General features: G+C 41.4%; 1 protein-coding gene across 1 annotated transcript in view; it reads right to left on the reverse strand.

Moving 5' to 3' along the window:
* LOC146665863 (5-hydroxytryptamine receptor 4) overlaps positions 1 to 20,725 on the reverse strand; it is a 62,840-nt gene continuing 42,115 nt past the window's right edge. The window contains exon 7 of the mRNA XM_085413648.1: positions 1 to 1,016. Within this exon, the coding sequence (XP_085269774.1) occupies positions 923 to 1,016 (94 nt within the window). The 3' untranslated portion in view covers positions 1 to 922. The remainder of the gene's footprint in view (positions 1,017 to 20,725) is intronic.

Genomic DNA, 20,725 nt, shown 5'->3' on the forward strand with positions numbered 1-20,725 from the left:
TTTCTTCACATTCCTGAAACCTTCACTTTTTCAGACACATTTATGGCAATGCGCCTGAACTTTCAGTGCTTTGTTACAGAAGTTTATCTTATAAATTTACAAAAGTAAAGCATATTCTCCAACACAGATCACCGTCATTCTCTGCAGAACGATGAAAACCACGATAAATGTTTTGACATACATTTTTTCACATTGGCGTAAAGCTACACTTCAACTTTGCGACTGGCCTGCATACAAAAGTCCGGCCATGTTTTATGTTCCATGAAAACGTTATGCAGGTGCTTCAGCACTGTTTGAACTGCATGATGCCGCTGATGCCTTTCCTGGGAGAAATCAAATCAAAATGTCCATGTCTTCAGTCTTTGGTGTTTTTGTTCACAGCAGGATTAGAAATGAAAAACAGAAATTATGAAGTCCTTTTTAAAAACTCTGTGTCAGACTCCAGTGCCACCTTAGCTGTTTAGTTTATGCTGGTAAAAGACAGGAAAAGAAAGCAGTACTGTAAAAGAAGCCGTATTCTTATATGAACAAACATTTGTATGAGCAGCAGGCAGGTAGCTCTGCCACAGCTTGTTGTTTTAAGTTAGGTTAATGAGTCTCACATTATGTTAACATGGATGGGCTTGCAGTTCGCTGATCCCAGGATCCAGACTAGTTCTTTGGGCTTCATAATAAGAGCATGCCTGGAAACATTTGCACAGTTCCTTGATCCAACTATTTTATAACAAACAAGTCCGTTCTGATGCTCCACACTTGAGTAATGAACATCTTTAGAGATCCATGGACAGGACCAGTAAGTAAAGTAAATCAGACAATGATGATGCATTATCATAGCTCGAATATCCAGAAGGGACACAATCACTATTATTTGAGGAAGTCCACCTCAAGGTTCATCACAGTTCTGTTTTTAAAATAGTCATCCTCATAGAGGTCCAAGAGAGTCCTGGGATTCCTGCTCATTGGCCAGAATTGTCCGTCCATTGTCGCTGTAGCTCCGGTTTGGCAGGAAGGACAATCTGAAAATTAGACAGAGGTGCCTTTAGTACACGTTAGTTAAGCCTTAAGTCAGACAGTCTTAAAGTAAACTTCATATACACTTCACATCTACAATGCTATAGGCAGAGGCAGAAAGAAAGCTGACATGTTAAATGAGGTCATTTAAAAGCCCTATTTTTTTTTTCATGCTAATCATGGAAGATGAATTCTTTTTAGCGATTTTTCTCCCTTCAGCAGAGGTCAAAGGGAAGCACCCCAGCCTGTACATACAGTACATACAGTCATGTGAAAAAGAAAGTATCCCTCTTTTAACTCTAAGGTTTTATGTGTGTTTATATGTATACATATCTAAAATTATTTAGCACCTTGGATGCACAACAACACACGTGTCATTATTTATTTAAAAAACACTGACCCAAAAAGCCAGAAGCAGTGTCTGAAAAACTAAGTCCACCCCGTGATTCAGTAGATCAGCAGCATAAACTTGAAGTAATAATTTGCTGTACGACTTTATCAGTCTCTCGTTCAGGAGGAATTTTGGCCCACTCTTCTTTACTGCATTGCTCCAGTTCATTGAGGTTTGTGGACATGCTGTGCTGTCTTGCCACAGCATTTCAGCTGGTCTGGACTGTCTCTCGCAGATTTGCTGCTGTGCTTTGGGTCATTGTTCTGCTGCATAGCTCAAGGTACGCCAAGCTTCAGCTGTCAGACAGATTGCCTCACGTTTGACTCTAGAATACATTGGTATACAGACGAGTTCTTGGTCGATTCAATGACTGCAAGGAGCCCAGGTCCTGTAGTCACCCCAGCACCACTGTGCATGGTGGTGGTATGAGGTATTTGTCTTGATATTCTGGGTTTTAGTTGCGTTATATACAGACATCTATACACTGGTCTTGTATGTCCAAAGGACAGAAGGCTTGTGATTTGTTCAGATGTAACTTTGCAAACCTAAGCTCTGTCTAGTTCTTTTTAGAGAAAAGAGGCTTTCTCCTGGCAAACAAGACATACTTGTGCAATATTTTCCAATTGTATTATCAAAAACTTTTTTGGGAGTTTCTTTGAGCACTGCACAATCTGACCATGGTGTGAATTTGCTGGAATGTCCACTTCTAGGAAGAATGCAACTCACAATAGAGTAATGGAAGAAATGGCCATATAACCATTCCCTGACTGAGCTCCAATGGCTTCTCATTCATCACTGCTGATGTCTTTCCTACTTGGCATTGTGTTAACGCACACCAGAACAGCAAACTGCCAAAACTTCTGCTTTAATAGAGATGGCCACACTTGCTGATGATGATTACTCTCTTAATTCCTGTGGAAGCAGTAAAGGTGTAGTTAGTTTTTCACACACTGCTTCTGCATTTTGCCTTACTTTTTTTTTTTTTTAAATAAACACTGATATGATGAAATATATCATGTCATTCTGGTCATCTGAGGTCAGCGATTCTTTTTTTAAATTATGCTCAGATACATAAAACCTTAGAAGTGAAAGATGGAGTACTTTCTTTTTCACCCCACTGTAAATGTGCTTCTGTTTCTAACGGCTAATGTCACTTACTGTATGTCATATAGAGTGAAATTTTAAGTTCCATGTTTGAAGGATGAGTTGAGGTCAAGGCAAACACAAATGTATCATAGCTCTGCTGGCAGAAACCACCAGAGGAGAGCTTTTGTGGAAAAGTCGGTGGGAATATGAGAGGAAGAAGGCATGGGAAATCAGAAAAAAGGGGAACTGCTGTCAAAGCAAGGCACAAAGTTCCCCTGGAAAAGAGGGAGGACGGGGGAATGGGAGAAAGGGAGCAAACAGAGAAAATACTTCAAAATGGAAAAGGGAGAATTGTAGCATTTGTTTTTGCAAGGACCGTTTATTTAGAGTACAAATCAAAATTAAAAAAAAAAAAAAAAGCTCTACATAGCACAAGTGAAGATATTTTGTGATTTAGTGTGCATGTCTGGCTCCACTGGTGTGTTTGCAACCCACTGAAGCAAGCCGAACAAAACAGCAGCAACATTTATATGTTTATATTCCAAATGAAGGCAGCTGGGATACTTCTACTGTTTCCAAATTATGTAGAAACATACATTTATCAGGCTTTTAACTGTAGATATCAACCAACACATGTAAAGATTACTTATAATCACAAAGCCAGTCCATTTATAAAGCACATTGTGGTGCTTTTGGAAATATTGTCAGAGTGAATACTTCGTACAGCCTAAAGAAACCTACTTAAAGAGCATCATCAAGTCATTTTTGGCATTTGATGATTAAGTTCCCAAAGATTGTAGTTGAAAGATAATGCAGTAACATTAAAAACTGCCGCTCAATTGACATTTCCTCATTAACCAGCCTTGTGTTAATGGAAACCTTTGGTATATTATTATGGATATATAGTGTGGATACTCTCACATATATAAAATGAAATTACATTCTCATCCTGCTTCTCAAAGTAACTAAAACAGCAAAATATTTTTTGAAAGAATTAAATGAAAAGTCCCAGTTTTCAGGTACTTAGTTTCTATATGATGAAAACCAGTTTGCCTAAGTTTAGAACTGATGTGATGTCCTGGTTTTTATCTCTGAACTCAGCTAATGGTATTTACTAATGTCTCTGCAGCTCAGAGAGAAAATATTTCTAATTGAGTACCCAAAGCAAGTCCGTCCAGGGGTGACGATTATCCAACCTTTTCACATGAGTCATAATGGTGAGTCTGATAATTGTCAGCAGTATCAGTCAACTGGAGCTGTGGCTGACAACGAGAGGCAGAGTGATGATACAGGATCCCAAACACATTGTGTATTGGATTGTTTTCTCTTCTTTTGTTCTGAAAGCTAGTTCAGGCAGTGGACATGAGCTGCATCATGTACGCACAGGCCACTTTTTTCAACTGTTCACTAACCCAACTATCCAATCAGCCAACCACATGATAGCAAGTCAATGCATTTAGGCATGTAGACGCCTAAATGCATTGGAGAGAGCCTGGTGAAGTTCAAACGGAGTATCGGAATCGAACAAAAAAAAGATTTTAGTGACCTAAATGTGGCACGGTTGTTATGTTGTGCTATTTTGATCATTTTGGAGAACGCTGATCTAATGGGAATTTTCTGCCCAACCACCTCTAATTCATTGAGTCACAACAACATTAAGACAGTAGGGTCAAAATTAGGTGTGAGCCACATGAAAGCATGGATTCATCCTGGCTTGCATACACAGTTCAGGTGCTGGTGGTGTATTGGTGTGGGGGGGTATTTTCTTGGGACACTTTGGGCTCCTTAGTACCAACTGAGCATTATTTAACCACCACAGCCTATCTGAGTATTATTGCTGACAATGTACATCCCATTGTGTCTACAGAGTACTCAATTTGCAATGGCTGCTTCCAGGAGGACAATTTGTTATGTCATGCTCAGATCTTCTCAAACTGGTTTCTTGAATACAACATACTCAAATGACTGCCACAGTCACTGGATCACGATCCAATAGAGCATGTTTGGGATGTAGTGGAATGGGAGGTTTGCATCACGGATGTGCAGTTAGGAAATCTGGAGCAACTATTTGATGTTATCATTTCAATATGGACCAAAATCTCTGAGGGATGTTTCCAGCACCTTGTTGAATCTATTCCATTAAGAATTTAAGCTAGCTCTAAAGGTAAAAAGCTCCAACCCAGTACCAGCAAGGTCAACCTAATAAAGTCTCAGATGAGTATACATCTAAATATCAGTTTGCTTGTAGTTAAAGAGTAAATTATCATTTCCATTCAAACACAGTATGAGTCACAAACCCAAAAACATGCAGTTGGAGAGGCACAACATCTAATTTTCCCTTTTGAGTGAAGACTGGTGACCGACCACAGAGGTTCAACAGGATTAGCTCCTTCTTATCAGATCATTCGCCACAATGACCACACACACACACACACACACACACACACACACACACACACACACACACACACACACACACACACACACACACACACACAGAGGCATACACTGAGTCCAATGTGGAGGCATGCCCCGGGTGAGGAGGCAATGGGAGAAAGACAAACAGAAATGTTCTGTTAGCTTCTGCTCTTCTCTTTTTTGTGTGTTTTCGGTACAGCAAGTTTGTTTACTGTTCAAACACAGCTCTATCTCTGTCCGTCTGTCACACAGTCAGTTAAGAGATGCCTATCACTCAGAAGCCAGTAGAGGGATCAGCGTGAGTATCTGGCAAAACCACGCTCAAGCTCTGAGGATCTGACTCAAGGAAACGGGCATACAAATAAATACATACTGACAGTGTGTGGGGTAAAAAACAAACTATTAACATATCCTCAAAATCTACACTTATAAACAATTAATTGTCACTGGCAAATATGCATCTGAGGAAAGGCAACTGTAGCAACAATTTGCTTTTGTGTTAGTCTAAAGCTCAGGAGGAACAGTTTGGTGCCAAAAAGGCAACAAAGACCAGGATCAGTGGTAAAATTACAGTTTAGGATACTAAAACCTTTGAAAAAAGACGTGAAAAAAGTCACAATCTTACATAAAAATGGAACACTTTATGAGGATCGAATTGCCACTTTCTGTAAAACTTTTAATCTCTTACATTTTTTTGTTTTGTCCCACTCTTCTTTGCTTTAGTTCATTGAGGACTGTGGGAATTTACTTCGGGACATCTCTCTTAAGGTCCCAGAAAAGGTCCCCAAAAAGCATTTCACTCGGGCTGAGTTCTGGACTGGAACATTATCAAATCAAATCAAATCAATTTATTTATATAGCACTTTTCACAGGATAAAAACCACAAAGTGCTTCACAGTAATATAAAACAGAAATACATAAAATACATTAATAATAAAACACACAGCACAAATCTAATTAAAAGCCAATCTAAATAAATGAGTCTTAAGCTGCTTTTTAAAAGAATAAATACAATCAAGGCAATGTAATGATGGAGGGAGAGCATTCCACAACCTGGGGGCCACCGCTCTAAAAGATCTATCACCTCTGGTCTTAAAACGAGTTCGTGGGACTACCAACAGCCTTTGATTAGATGATCTCAGGCTGCGAGAGGGAGCGTGGGGTTCTAAAAGATCAGAAATGTAGGCAGGGGCATCACAATTCAAAGCTTTAAAAGTCAGAACCAAGATTTTAAAATGAATTCTAAAATGTACTGGAAGCCAGTGTAATGAACGTAACACTGGTGTAATGTGCTCTCTTTTTCGTGCCTTAGTTAAAAGCCTTGCAGCAGCATTCTGGACTAACTGGAGACGGTCAAGATTCCTTTTGCTCAAACAAAGAAAAAGGCTGTTACAATAATCTAAGCGAGATGAAATAAAAGCATAAATAACCATCTCTAACTCAGACTTAGACAGCAAAGTTCGCAGTTTGGAGATGTTTCTTAGCTGAAAAGGGCAGTTCCTAATCAACTGGCGAGAGTGTTGTTCTAGGGACATGGCAGAATCAAAGATCACACCAAGGTACCTGAGGCTCAGGTGAACAGATTATCTTTTAGGTTTCACGTGCTTGGGATTATTGTCCAATAGGAAGAGGTGTTTATGGTTGAATCAGTGACTGCAAGGTGCCCGAAGTCTTGTGTTTACAAAACAAGCCCAAATCATCACCAACCCTCCACCACCGTGCTTGACATTTGATTTGAGGTGTTGAAGGCGCTGCCATGTCTGGTTTTTACCAGACGTGAAGATATACATTGTGGCATTTTGGTCTCAACTGTCCAAATAACATTGTTCCAGAAGTCTTGTGATTTGTTCGGATTCAACTTAGCAAATGTAAGAAGTGCTGCCATCTTCTTTTTAGAGAAAACAGTCTCTCTTCCTGGAAAGCCGTAGTTGTTCAGTCTTTTTATAACTTACTTTCATGGACTTTAATATTTAACGTGCTAAAGAGTCTGTGGTGTCGCTCTTGGGCTTTCCTCTGAGCACACTCATTTTTTGCAAGTAGGTAGAAAAACAATATCATAAAAATAATTTTAACTTTTGTCTCTTCAAAAAATAAATTTCTCATGTTCTGGCACACAAAGCTGTCCCTACTGTCTTTGAGGAAGTTTAGACATTCATTAAGTTTATTTTAATTCTATTGTTTTGTTTAAATCCTTCAATAGCTCTCCGTCCAACAGAAATTTATCTCATTGCTCTTTCTGATTCAAAATAAAACCCTGCTAATCCCAGTACTCTGAATGTGAAAGCTACACACACTATCTAATCCCTATTAATGCCATGATAAACAAATCCAAGCCTAGTTCTACAACTGCATATAAACTCCTTCCTTGATCTGACTTGGATTTGGTTTCATTCTGCATCTTAAGAATGGTTCACAAACATGTCGTTTATGCTGCTTATCACTACAAAGAAAAGCTCACTTCCTGTGCTTACATATATGGTATTGTTCAAGAGCAAAACATGAACATGAAGCATGTTCTCTGACTGCAGTCAGTTAGTGTCAGACACATTCACAAAAAATATTAGCACACACAGTCCTCAGCCCATTAGCAGCAGTCGTGTGAACAAGTGAATGTACTCTCTCGTGTAAACTCTCAATTGTCATGGGAAGATAGATTTTAACCTTTTAAACTTAACTTTTGTTGCCTAATCCTAGCAATTCAGTTTTTTAGCCTAAAACCAATATAATGTGACTCAAAATGAAAAGTTTGAATCAATTTTTCTTGGCTGAAAGTCATGGATGAGGTCACTTATTATACTTACAGTAAGTAATGACAGGCATTTAATGGAGTCTCCCCTCTCCGATTAAAAGAGACCTAGTATGTGTTGTCTTATTTTCTGTCATATCTATGAATAGTAATTTCCCCTCTTTTCCCTCTTGTGGGGGTTGTGTATACATGTGTGCGTTCCTCAAGCTTGGACTCTCTACTAGAGGCCTGGGAGTTTGCGGGTTCTGCTGGATTGGATCGAGCCACTCTTTCAGTTTGGGGGTCAAAGCTCCAAAAGCTCCTAGTACCTCTGGGACCACTTTGGACTTTACTTTCAGCAGCTCCTTCAGTTGTTCTTCCAACCCCTGGGACTTTTTGATTTTCTCATGCTCCTTCTTTCTGATATCACTGTTGGCTGGGATTGCCACATCTATCACAACTTTCTCATGCTGGGCGTGGTTGCTACGACGCCTTAGACGCCTTGTTTGTGTCGCTACAACATGGAATTTGACGATTTATTTATTTATTTATTTATTTATTTTCCAAGTAATTTTTATCTGGTCATGAGTAGGGATGGGTATCGAAAACCGGTTCTTGTTGTTGTCAATTCATCTTTTTTAAAAAGAATCGATAAAGAATCGAATCGTTAAACAGAATCGAAAATGGAATCGGAATCGTGAAAGTCTTATCAATACCCATCCCTAGTCATGAGCGATAGTTCTCCAGGCTTTCTGGAGGCTTTTCTGGACAAAAATGTTCTGTGGCATTTTACTAATTTATCTCAAGGGAAGATGCCTATTTTTGCCTAAGTCCCTAACAGCAGGTAATGAGGCTGAACTGAACAAACGGGGAAAGGGTAGCAAAGATCATACACACAGAAATTTTAAACTCTGGAAGAGTTTTATGACTTGAAGCCAAACCGTTAGCAGTATTTGCGGACTGTATTTTACTTTACAGTACTAAACTGGATATGTTTATACCACAGTGACGACCAGGAACTGAATGTTTCTGTCAGGGTCCTGGGACTGGGCGACCCAGGACTCCTGGGAAGTCATGGACCTGTTATATTATTATGTATTTTTGGTGTTGCTCCCCCTTCTTCTCTATGCTTGTACATATGTGTGTGTGGGTGGCTGTGTGTCTGAGCACTCGTTTATAGGCGCCGTCAGGCCTGGTGGGTGTGGCCCTGCTAGGGGACTGGCCACACCCGAAGCCACACACCTGCTGCTGATCAGGCCTTGTCGGGGGAGCTACTTTAGTCAAGTCAAGTCAAGTCAAGTTTATTTATAGAGCACATTTAAAAACAACCAAGGCTGACCAAAGTGCTGTACAGTAAATACAGATAAAAATACAATAGAACACAATTTCGTAATAACACCTCGCTGATAAAAATAAAATAAAAATATATAAAACAAATAAATTAAACCTTTCTAAAAGCCAATGAAAAGAGGTGAGTTTTAAGAGCGGTTTTAAAAGTTTCTAGGCTTTTGGAGAGTCTGACGTGAGGAGGTAAACTGTTCCACAGTCTGGGTGCAGCCACAGCAAACGCCCTCTCTCCCTTTGTCTTTAATTTATACCTGGGAACATCTAAAAGCATCAGGTCGGCTGACCTCAAAGATCTCCTGGGGCGATAAGTTCTAAGGAGTTCTGACAGGTAAGAAGGTGCAGTGCCATTTAAAACCTTAAAAGCCAGCAATAAGATTTTAAAATCAATCCTAAAGGCAACTGGGAGCCAGTGGAGAGAGCAGAGAACCGGAGTGATGTGGTCTCTTTTTTTTGAACCGGTCAACAGGCGAGCGGCAGCGTTCTGCACCAGTTGAAGGCGATGTAGACAGGAACGATCTAGGCCAGCAATAGAGGGAATTGCAGTAGTCTAGCCGTGAAGTAATAAAAGCATGGACCACTCTTTCTAGATCGTTCCTGCAAAGGTAAGACTTGACTTTGGCTAAAATCCGCAAATGATAAAAAGATCCCTTAACTACAGAGCTGATTTGTTTATCAAGTTTAAAAGCATTGTCAAAAATAACACCAAGACTCTTAATGGAAGAAGTGCAATCGGAGGTTAGGGGTCCCAAAAAGTCAAGAGAGAAGTTTGGATCTTTAGGAAGCCCAAACACAATGACTTCAGTTTTGCTTTCATTAAGGTGTAAGAAGTTAAGAGTCATCCAAGTCTTAATGTCAGACAAGCAGGAGAGTAGCGGCTGCAAAGAAACATTGCAGTTCAACCTCAGAGGGAGGTAGATCTGAATATCATCGGCAAAGATGTGGAAGGACACATTATGTTTACGGAGCACATCGCCCAGAGGGAGCAAGTACAGAATAAACAACAGGGGGCCTAGTATGGACCCCTGAGGTACGCCACAGGTTAAAGGAGCTCTGGGAGATGACAGTTCACCAAGGTGAACAGAAAAACTCCTATTATTCAAATAGGACTGGAAAAACTTTAAGACAGTGCCCTTTAAACCGACACAATGTTGAAGGCGGGATAGCAGTATGTTGTGATCAACAGTGTCGAAGGCTGCTGTCAGGTCCAGGGTTACTAAGACAGCAGCACAACCAGAGTCAACAGTTAAAAGCAAATCATTAAAAACTCTCAGAAGGGCGGTTTCTGTGCTATGCCGAGCTCTAAAACCAGACTGGAACTTCTCATAGAGATTGTTATTGTCAAGAAATAGCTGGAGCTGCGTGAGGGCGGCTCGTTCCAGTACTTTAGACAGAAAAGGGAGGTTGGAAATGGGCCTATAGTTAGAGAGTAGGGATGGATCTAGATTAGGCTTTTTAAGGAGAGGTTGAACAACAGCGTGCTTGAAGGGTGTTGGAAAACAACCAGAACTGAGGCAGGCATTGATCAGGACCAGAAGGAAAGGTCCGACTGAGTCCAGAACCTGCTTCAGAAGCCGAGAGGGGATAGCATCGGTGGAACAGTTGGTAGTCTTAACCTTGCAGACTATTTCATGCAGCTGAGAGAGAGAGATTGGTTCGAACTGATTAAAGGCAGAATGGCACAAAGACAAAACACAGGGATTGGAAGGTGAAGATGGAATGACAGACTGCAGGGAGGAAATCTTGTTTACAAAGAACTTTAGAAAGTCATTACAGAGGGTGGCAGAAGGTGTGAGGCTGGTGGATGTGTAAGGATTTACAATGGAATTTAAAACACGAAACAGAGTCTGAGGTTTATGGACACTACTGCTAACCAGGTTTGATATGTAGGAGGACTTGGCCTCTTTAACGGCTTTCTGATAGGTTGAAAGAGAGTCTCTGAGGATATTAAAAGAAATGTGCAGCTTGTCCTTTTTCCATTTTCTCTCAACACACCTACAGGTGCGCCTGAGAGCACGAACAGAGTCTGTAATCCAGGGTTCAGCGTGAGCTTTGGGACGGAGTGTTTTTAGGGGAGCGATGAGGTCCAAAATAGAAGTACATGTTGAGTTGAAAAGAGCAGTTAAATCTTCTGCACACAAGGAATCAATCCAGTCCACCGTGGAGAGCTCAGAGTTGCTAAAAGCAGCAGAAAACTGAGATGGTACATGGGTATTGATGATCCGGTGACGGCGTGAAGGAGGTTTAACTGCAGCATCAGAACAATGTGCAGTGGCAGAAAATAGAACAGGAAAATGATCGGAGATACACGCACTCTCACAAATTTCAGAGATGTGGATACCCAAGCCGTGAGACATGACAAGGTCCAAAGTGTGACCCTTCTCATGTGTGGAGCCAGACACACACTGAGTAAGGTTGAAGGAATCCAACAGTGAAACAAAGTCTCTAACCAGGGGTTTAGATGGACAGCACACATGAATATTCAGGTCACCAACAATAAGAAAATGATCGAAATCTACTGAAAGCCCTGAAAGGAATTCCCCAAACTCACTGATAAAGTCCTTGTTAAATTTGGGAGGACGATATACCACTGCAATCAGTAACGGAGTGGATGAGTTTAGTTTAAAAAGCTGTAGTTCAAAGCTGGAAAAATAGGAAAAAGAAATCTGATGGCAGTCATAAACAGATTTAAAAACACAGGCGAGGCCTCCGCCTTTGCCAGAGGACCTGGGAGTGTTTAAAAAACAACAGCCTGGAGGAAGAAGCTCAGAGAAAGCCACAGTCTCACCAGCGCGTAACCAGGTCTCCATCAGGAACATAAAATCCAAGTCGTAAGAAGAGAAAAAATCCTTGAGCAGAAACGTCTTATTGGAGAGGGATCGAGTGTTGATCAAAGCCATAGATAAGGTGAGATCAGTAGCTGTCATCGGGGTTGATATGCGGGTGAGTGGGCGTAGGTTAGAGTTTATAGCACCAAATCTGCGGATCCGTGGCTGTAGGAGAGCCGATGACCGAGGACCCGGAACGGAAACAGCGAGCGACGGACCCGGAGAGTCACGCAGGAAGGGAGCAAACACCAGGCGTGGGCCGGAGATGGCAGAGAGTCGCCTACCAGAGGAGAACGCCGCCGCCGGCATGGCGAGGAGTGAGCCAGATGACCGAGGGAGGCGCGGGCCAAGAAGCGGGCCTACCGGTAAAGCCGGAGCAACAGCAGGCGGAGTTGGAGAGACGGTTTTCACCCAGGGTCCTCTGGGCTGGAGTGAGCCCCTCACCGCAGCAGAGTAGCAGAAACCCATCTGAGCGAGGGGAGGATCAGCCAGGCAGGAGAGTGATAGAAATGCCTTTGTGCGAGCCAGGAGACCACTTCGCTTCCCTCGTCTTCTCCAACGTTTTTTCCGGTGTAGCTTGGGAGGGAGGAACCAGGTGCGACGTAGGTAAGGTGGAATACCATCGAACAGTGGAGGCACACCGCTTGTTTGTCCATCAAAGACAGAGGACAAAGGTGCTGACACTGCTGAGTCTCGAATAATAAAGAGAGTTTGCCGGTCATAAGTCCGGAGCGAGTTGATTTCCACAGTTAAGGCAAAGAACAGCAAACAAAAAACCAAAAAACAGGAGGAGGAGTGACGGCGAGCCGAACATACTGGCGCCATCTCATGTTTATATCATCATGGTACGATATCCTTTGAGGAGCACTTTAGAGAGTCTTGGAGCTCCCACCGGTGCGGGATCATTGCTTGAGACGCCACGTTAGTCACCCAGTTTAGGTTTTGTCGTTAAGTGCATGCCTGCCATTGTTTAGTGTCCTGACAGCTGCCGCTATTGTTTCCCGCAGGAGGAGCGTGGAAGGCCTGAAGAGCAGCGAGCACCGGGAGTGCAGACAGGGGAGCAGAGAGCACTAGGAGGACACGACACGGGAGTCTGGGGAAAAAACACGGGGATTTATTGTTGTTTTGTACCACACACTGTAAATAAACGCCCTGTTCGCACACAGAGCACCGCGCCTGGGTCCTCCTTCCCTACACCCCCCACGGTCTGCCATGCCAAACCGTGACACTTTCGAGTTTTACACCAAGTAAGAGATATGGTGCTACTTTAAATTACATATCAGAAAGGTTTCATTTGGTGAAATTTTAGGAACTCATATAAATAATTAAATTAAATAGGAAATAATAAATTAACTGATCTGCCAATTATGGAAAACAGCACTCTTCAGCTGTGCTGCATCAGATTCTAAAGAAAATAACTGTTAACAACTTTATTAAAAACAAATGGAAACATTTCTTAGATACTGAGCAGCAGTTCTCAGTCAGAAGGTTGAAAACAACCAAATACAGCACATTTCATAACTGCATCTGGCATCTATGAGCTGCCAGCTTTGATCTTATCTGTCAGTTTGATCTGTGGCTCAAATCCAGTCTGACAAATCGAGGCTGTAGATCAAACCGTCACTCAAGAATAAAGGAGGGAACTTGGTCTCCTTGAACAAATGTTTAAAGAGCTTTATTTTTTCTTCACGCTGCTTTTTGTGTGCGATGGTGATTTCCTCTGTTTCTTTGCAGTGTCAACATTTGCTCCATTTTTCTTCTGGAAAATTTACTCTGATGCTTAAGTAAAGTTTGAAAACTTACCGACAGCATCAGTGTAACTTTCTGAACTTTTAAAGACCCCAAAATGAGTTTTGAAGATACCAGTAAAAATGTACATTTTTATCTAGCATCTTTTACTTTTTTAAGGATTGTTTTAAAAAATACTTGAGCAAAGTTCCTACATTTTCTCGGGAAAATATCTGAAGCTTGAATGTTGGAATCCATATGAATGGAACGGTGTCATATCTGGAGATTAACACATCAAACTCAGATGAAAGTGTGTCCATTTTTAAAAAGCTCTACCTTCTGTGAAGCCCTTTGACTGATTTGGACAGTTTGAAAGAGTATCATGTGCCTTGTTCACGAGAGGCTGTAAACAAAATCTCAGCCCCCTGCACGAAAAACTGTGGTTCCTACAGGCCTCCAAATCTGCTGTCAGAGATCAGACATCGGGATATCTTTCAAGCATCAATCATTTTATGTCAACTTGAGCTCCATATTCATAGTACCAGATATTTGCCCCCAAATTTTAAGGTCCTGAAACTGCAGTCTCTGTACTGTGATGCTGTCCAAAACCTGAGTGAAGTTTCTTAGAGATGTTCTGATGTAATGCTCGTAGACTGACAGTCCTCTCTAATCTGATGGGTCAAGGCCAGGTTTTTGACTGAGTGGTTGCGCACACAGGCTGTCTTCAAGTATTCTGGGACACAGCCAGAGGGCAGAGAACAGTTAATTATTGAATGCAATCAAGGGGCAGCAACTTCCACTGCTTCACAAATACATTTTTGGAGGTGTCGTATCTACGCAGCTTGAGGAGCGTTTCAGTTACACCACAGCTCAATCTAGACAGATGGACGGCACTACAAGGGAAACATTCAGGTTCATATATAGTTCAGCTTTGTGCCAGGAAATGATTCACATGAACACTACTGTACATATTCTTAGAGCAACTTTATCCAATTAGTAGCTGCCTGCAGTGTGCACATTTCAATAAGCCAGACTACCTATACTCCACGTAGCTTCTCAAATTTCAACTGTTTTTCCCACATATTTCCACTTCCTCTCGCTTGGTCTTCAATAATTCCTCATCTCCTTCTCAACCGCAAGACAACATCAGCGTTCTAAACTACAGACACCGAGTCGCTTGCATGAAAACATCATCTGATCCACAACGTGACCTTAGAATAGATCAAGACGAGATAGAGGAGAGGTTTGCGTTCCTTTAATTTTGTCCTAATATCTTTTGAGGACATTAAATAATCAAATTTCACTCTGTGTGTGTGAGACAGAGAGAGCGCTGATAGAGGAAAAAAAGACAAGTTTTCCCACAGGAACGCCAAGAAGTAGGTTAGCGAGATAAAGTGGGGACGCCAGCCTCAACGTTACAAGTTGGATGTGTTAAAGGTGTTAATGAGTTGTCCATGTGAGGCGTTTGGGCTCAATAAGTGTGTGTAATTGACATAACCATTACCATTAAGCAAAGCATTTAGATCCACTGTATTTAGGCCAGAAAACAAAGTCACAAGAAACTAATAAATGCTCAAAAGAGACTTTATTAAAAAAACAAATAAATAAATTCAGTATATTTATTTCTCTGTCCTCATTTGTGTTTACATTTGCAATTCATCATCCATTCTCAAACATAAACACACACACAGATAGAACATCAAGTACAGGCTAAGACTCTGCACCAGAAAATTCACAAACTAATTGACTGTACGGTATGAACTGAACTGATACCCCAGATTCTGGGCCAGTAAGGCTTTAGTGTTTCGAGGTCAACAGACAGATCAGCTGGGAGTCAAAGGATGCAATGACCTCAAATCCAAGCATGACTTAAGGTGAATGTAAATTCTGGCCTTAATCAGTGAGTAGTTACAGTTGGCTAGAAGTGGTTTTTATAATTTAGTAGCATGGGACCTGACCTGAACTGCACTGACACAAAGTCCTCTGAACAAAACATGACTTGAAAGCTAAAATTGGAAACAGAACTACTACTCTACAGGCCTCAGTTATCATGTTATGATAGTACAGCAAGAGAAAGACTGAACAAGTATGGCATGTTTGGAAGGTTTGTCAGGAGAAATCCTCTAGCCTATAAAAAGAACGTTGCTGCAAAGCTTAGATGTGCAAAGCTGCATCAGAACAGACCACATGAGCAATTTTCTTTAGATTGATGGTACAAAAATGGAGACGGCATATGATATCACAGCAAATCAAAGTATATCACAGCATATCAGCACAAAAACCTGATACCTCAGCTGCTAAGCATGGCGGTGGGGGGATAATGATTTGGGCTTACATTGCAGCCACATGACACGACAGCTTGCAGATCAAATCAAATCAATATTTGACAATGAATCGGTGACATGAGTAAAATGTGAGGCCAACTGTTGGACAGCTAAAGTTGTCTCAAGGTGCAGCAAGACAATGATCCCAACACAGCAGGATTTCTACAAAAGAGCATCGTGAACGATTGAAATGCTGTGGCAGGATAATCAGACAGAACCATATGTCTGCAAACTTCAGTGAAATTATTATTTTAAGTTTTCTGCTAAAGATGGTCTAAAAGCTACTGAATTGTGGAGTGTACTTGGTCTTTCACAGGACTGCAGAGAGTCCTGAGAAAGCTTTTCTTTCTCATCTGTATAGGCTGTGAAGCCTAAAAACAGGTGGCCGTTTTTTAGGCTTCACCTCCACTGATTAGATTCGCTGAGCTTTATCTGTGGATCTGTGACTGTTTGTGTGCATTTTGACCATTACAACTTTTGAAGAAGCCTCTGATTTGCTTTGGGTGAGTCAAATTCTAGTTTCTAATATGCAGGTTTTTTTAAACTAATTATGAGCACTAATTATTAACTAATATAGTAAACTAAACTAATTATGTGCATTTGTGTTACGCAGCCATATAGTCTATAGCCCCTCCTTGATGACCATGCTCATATTCATATTTTAATAAACCAGCTTATGATGATGTTACAGCGCTTATGCCCGTTATTGATGCCACTGCTGGTATTGGATCGATACTAGTGTGACCGATTGTTGTTTTAGTTTGCTTACACATGACCTCTCACACGGGCACACTTTGATCTGCTCCCTCCTCCCTGCTCTGCTGTGTTTAGTTGTCCAGCGATCATGTGACTCGGTGACACCAAGAAGAGCCATGCGGCAGTAAGTGAGAAAGCGGAGCAACGCGTGGAACTACTTTACAGCTGTAAATGAAAACACTGCAAACATCATGCATGTTGGAAGATAAGTCTACACAGTGGCAACACTGGCAACTTATATAAAGACATGAGAGACCACAAAAAATAGAACTCGGTCCCAGAACAAGCAGCAAAAGAAATGAGAAGGTGAAGGAAATTCCTCAGTCATACCCAGACTGTCAGCACGGCGTCAGAGCTCACTGTCACAGTCCTTTCAGAGAGGCAAAGAATAACCAGGTAGCTCATGTAACAATAACGGTGATTTAGTTGTCATTAAGATGTATTCAGAATTTGCAAATTGATGATGATTCATCTCATAAATCATGACACACTGCTCTCCCCTGCATAAGCTGCCTTTATAATTTTGGCTGTACTGGCTCTGAATTTACTTGCTCTCAGATTGATACTAAAATCTGCAGTATTGCACACCAGTAGCGGTGCCTCAGAGGAGTGTGTAGCCACACAGCATCCACTTGCTTATTTGGACAATTATCTCCGCTATTAGCAGATTTATGCCCGAACACTACAGTTCATGCATTACATGTGATCTGTACATGGGAACCGTGCATGAAGTTGAGAATCTAATTCAGCATACATGGCCATTTTAACAATAACTGATAAAAATTTCCTCTTTCTTTCCCAGCACCTTGTGCACTTCCACCCGTTTCCCCGAGATTTGTTTTGGCACTGGTAGTAAATGCATGAGATGTCTCAAACTTTAATAATAACCAGCAAACCACAAACGGTACCATCAATCTGTGCTGCTTTTCTAGGACAGAAAATCCTCTGAGTGTTTGCTATGGATGAATGTGAGGCCATTCTGACTGAAGGCTGAGCTCAAGACATTACTCAAGAGAAACTATGATGAGCACAGGCGTGATTACAAATTCATAACATGACAATTTTTATTGACTTTATTTTCCTTTCCATCACAGACCACTACGCTATGATGTCCTAAATTATCATGGGGAGGTTTTTAGAAGCATTGATTAAATTTGATGTTATGTGGTTACATAGCACAGCGTGATTAAATCAGTTTAAATATTTAATCTGGTTCTGGGTGTATCATTATCTTAAATTTCTTCGTATGTGAACAGATTAATTCTCACCATATCGCTCTGCCTCAGTGCTGTGCAGCTGTGTCTGCGGAGGCTCCCTTCATATATCCAGCACTAACTTTAAGAAAACAAAGGGTAAATCCCCTCCTTTCTCCAAACAGACCTTGTTTTGTTAGAGAAGTATGAAAATGATTTCATCTGACTGACATTTGGTCCTGATTCGTTCCCACTGAAGTTAAGTCAACTAACTTCCTGCTCAATAGAAGTTAGCTGCTGATAATGAGGTGCTGCTCCTACATGTATTTTTGACGTTGGTCTTTCATTTGCATTTTTTAAAAGTCGTTTTATCTTTGGGTTTCGTGAAGCCTTGCCAAACGTAACTGAACCTTGTGACTCAGAGCTAGTTATTTATGAATACTACAGTGAGCTTCGCACCATTTTCTGGGACCCATAGTTTTCTTGAGATCCCAGCTATCACTGAGTTATCAAACTAATAATGGAACACAACTACGATTTGGGTTTTAAATGTGAGGCAACTACTAGTTAAAGTGAATTCTTTACAAGTTTCAAACACCTTGTGCCACCCTCCACAAGTTTTCAAAGCAACCTCCCTTTGACAGAGTAATATCAAAGATGGATATAGTCTTGATTTTAGCTGTAACAGGAGGTCTTTATCCTTCAAAACCGGATCCTCTACCAGAGGCCTGGGACCTTGAGTGTCCGCCACTACTTTGTCCAGCTGGTCTCTATCTGGAAGTATCCACAGGATCTTAGCTCAGTCATTCCCAACCACCCTAGGAGGCGTATCCCATGTTGACCTGGGACTTCCAGGCCATACTCGGCACAGATGTTCCTATGCCAGCCACTCGATTATGGCGTTCCATGTATGCCATCCCTGCTAGCATCTTGCACCCTGCTTTTATGTGCTGGATTATCTCAGGGGCATCTTTGGACAACCTGAACTTGGGGTCTTGCCTGATGTGGTAGACCCCAGCCTCTATCGAGCTTGTGCTTAGAGCTTGTTCCTGTGCTGCCATGATTATTGTCTCTCTGCTGTCTTTTAGCCCAGCTTTGTCCAGCCATTTATAGATTATTTCAACACCAGCCACTCCTTCTATCTGGTACATGCTGTGAAGAGACCTGTCTTTTCATGATGGCTCTCTTCTTGCTCTTCTTCTTTCTTGTGTTTTTGCTGCCTGAGATATTCACAAAACGTGATTAGTTATGGCTATCTTCCTAATGTATTCATGGATCTTTTTTTGTTTCCTGGACAGTGGTTCTAACACTCACTAGTCCTCAGCCTCCTTCCTTCTCCTTAGCACGCAGTCTAAGGATGCTGTGCTTGCATGCATTTTCTTGATATCAGTGAATTCTATCTAAACTTTTGGCCAGCTGTCCCAGTAAAGTATCTGATGACCAGCAGGGGGTAGGTGTTGGTAAATGGACTGGTTCTTATATAGCACTTTTCTACTCTATCTGAGCACTCAAAGTGCTTTACACAACTTGTACATTCATCGATTTACACAAGCACTTTTTTTGACATTGTTGATTGCCTGGATCTTGGTCTTCCCATTCAGCTGACTTCCCAGGCTTGTCATGTTCATGATTGCGGCTTTCCTAGTGGTTCCCATTTGCCACTGGGATTCCTTCTTGTCCTTTCTGACATGTGTGCAGTGTGTGTGTGTGTGTGTGTGTGTGTGTGTGTGTGTGTGTGTGTGTGTGTGTGTGTGTGTGTGTGTGTGTTTTTGAGGATCAATTCTGCTAATAACGTTTTTCTACCAAAGAGATTTGCTACAGTACATCTATCTGTGGCCAAGAGAGAAAGTTGTTATTATTCAATAAAGTACACTTTCTTCTTCTTTCTTTCTAAAAACTGGTTAAAATAAAAGGAGCGATCTACACTGAGTTTTATTTGGCATCACCAGAAATGTTGGAAGAAGCTGTGAGGACTTGAAAACTATGGAAATTGTTCACCTCAGACAAAAGAACAGGCGACTATCTTTCTGTCGATCGAACTCACGGCCATGCTGATGGGTCATGGTAAGTGGAATATTTAAAACGAGTCTCACAGATAGAATCTTTTGGCTAAAGCTGGAACACACAGGGACCAAGAAGTTCAGTTCAGTGACTTTAACTGGTGGAGTTGAAGCAGATAGTTCCTGGCTACAGTTGCCTGAGTGCATCATGCACTTTATATAAAAGATGGACGTAGCTTCCAAGACAAAAAAACCCCCCACCATCCATCTTCTGGCAAAATGTAATAATTAAAGTGAAAAGTCCAACTCAAAAGCAGCAGCAGAAAAACATCAGAACTGATGGATGATGGTAGCTCTGAGAGCTCTTTCCTCTCTTCAGTCCATCAGACTCTTTACAGATAGGTTTCATGCCACGAATCTCCAGGTTTCTGCAAGTCAGACTTAATTCTGTCATCCACCAGGAGTTAAATCAGTTTGATGACTAACAGGTCAGTTAAAATTAATTGTTTTTTCTCTCAAATTCTGTCTCTTTTAGCTTAATACAACATTTAAAATGTGTGATCTGTTGGAGAGCTTATGCCAAGACACAAAAATCTGGGCTCAAAGCAAAGCTCATGGAGCAGCTTAGCAGCCTTGAGGCTAAACCGAGCTGTGTGGATATGTGTGACTCGCTGAGAACCAGGATTTTCTAAAAATACACAGTAAGGCTTGTCTGAATAAACAAAGCAAAAAAACAACAACGACAACAAAAGAAAAACTGAAAATCAATTACATAGTGAGCATGTGCTGATACTGAGGTACTGAAGGAAGTAGTGCTAATCAGATTGGGAAGTGACCTTGTTTAGCCTCTGCTGCAGTCTGTCTACAGCCTGCAGAACTGTGTCATCTTATTTTTAGTTCAATATCAGCCTGACAGTCTCA

Source organism: Rhamphochromis longiceps, linkage group LG7 (genome assembly GCF_057381845.1).
Source record: "Rhamphochromis longiceps isolate RC_006_pf linkage group LG7, R_longiceps_female_GT1.1, whole genome shotgun sequence".
Classification (NCBI taxonomy): domain Eukaryota; kingdom Metazoa; phylum Chordata; class Actinopteri; order Cichliformes; family Cichlidae; genus Rhamphochromis; species Rhamphochromis longiceps.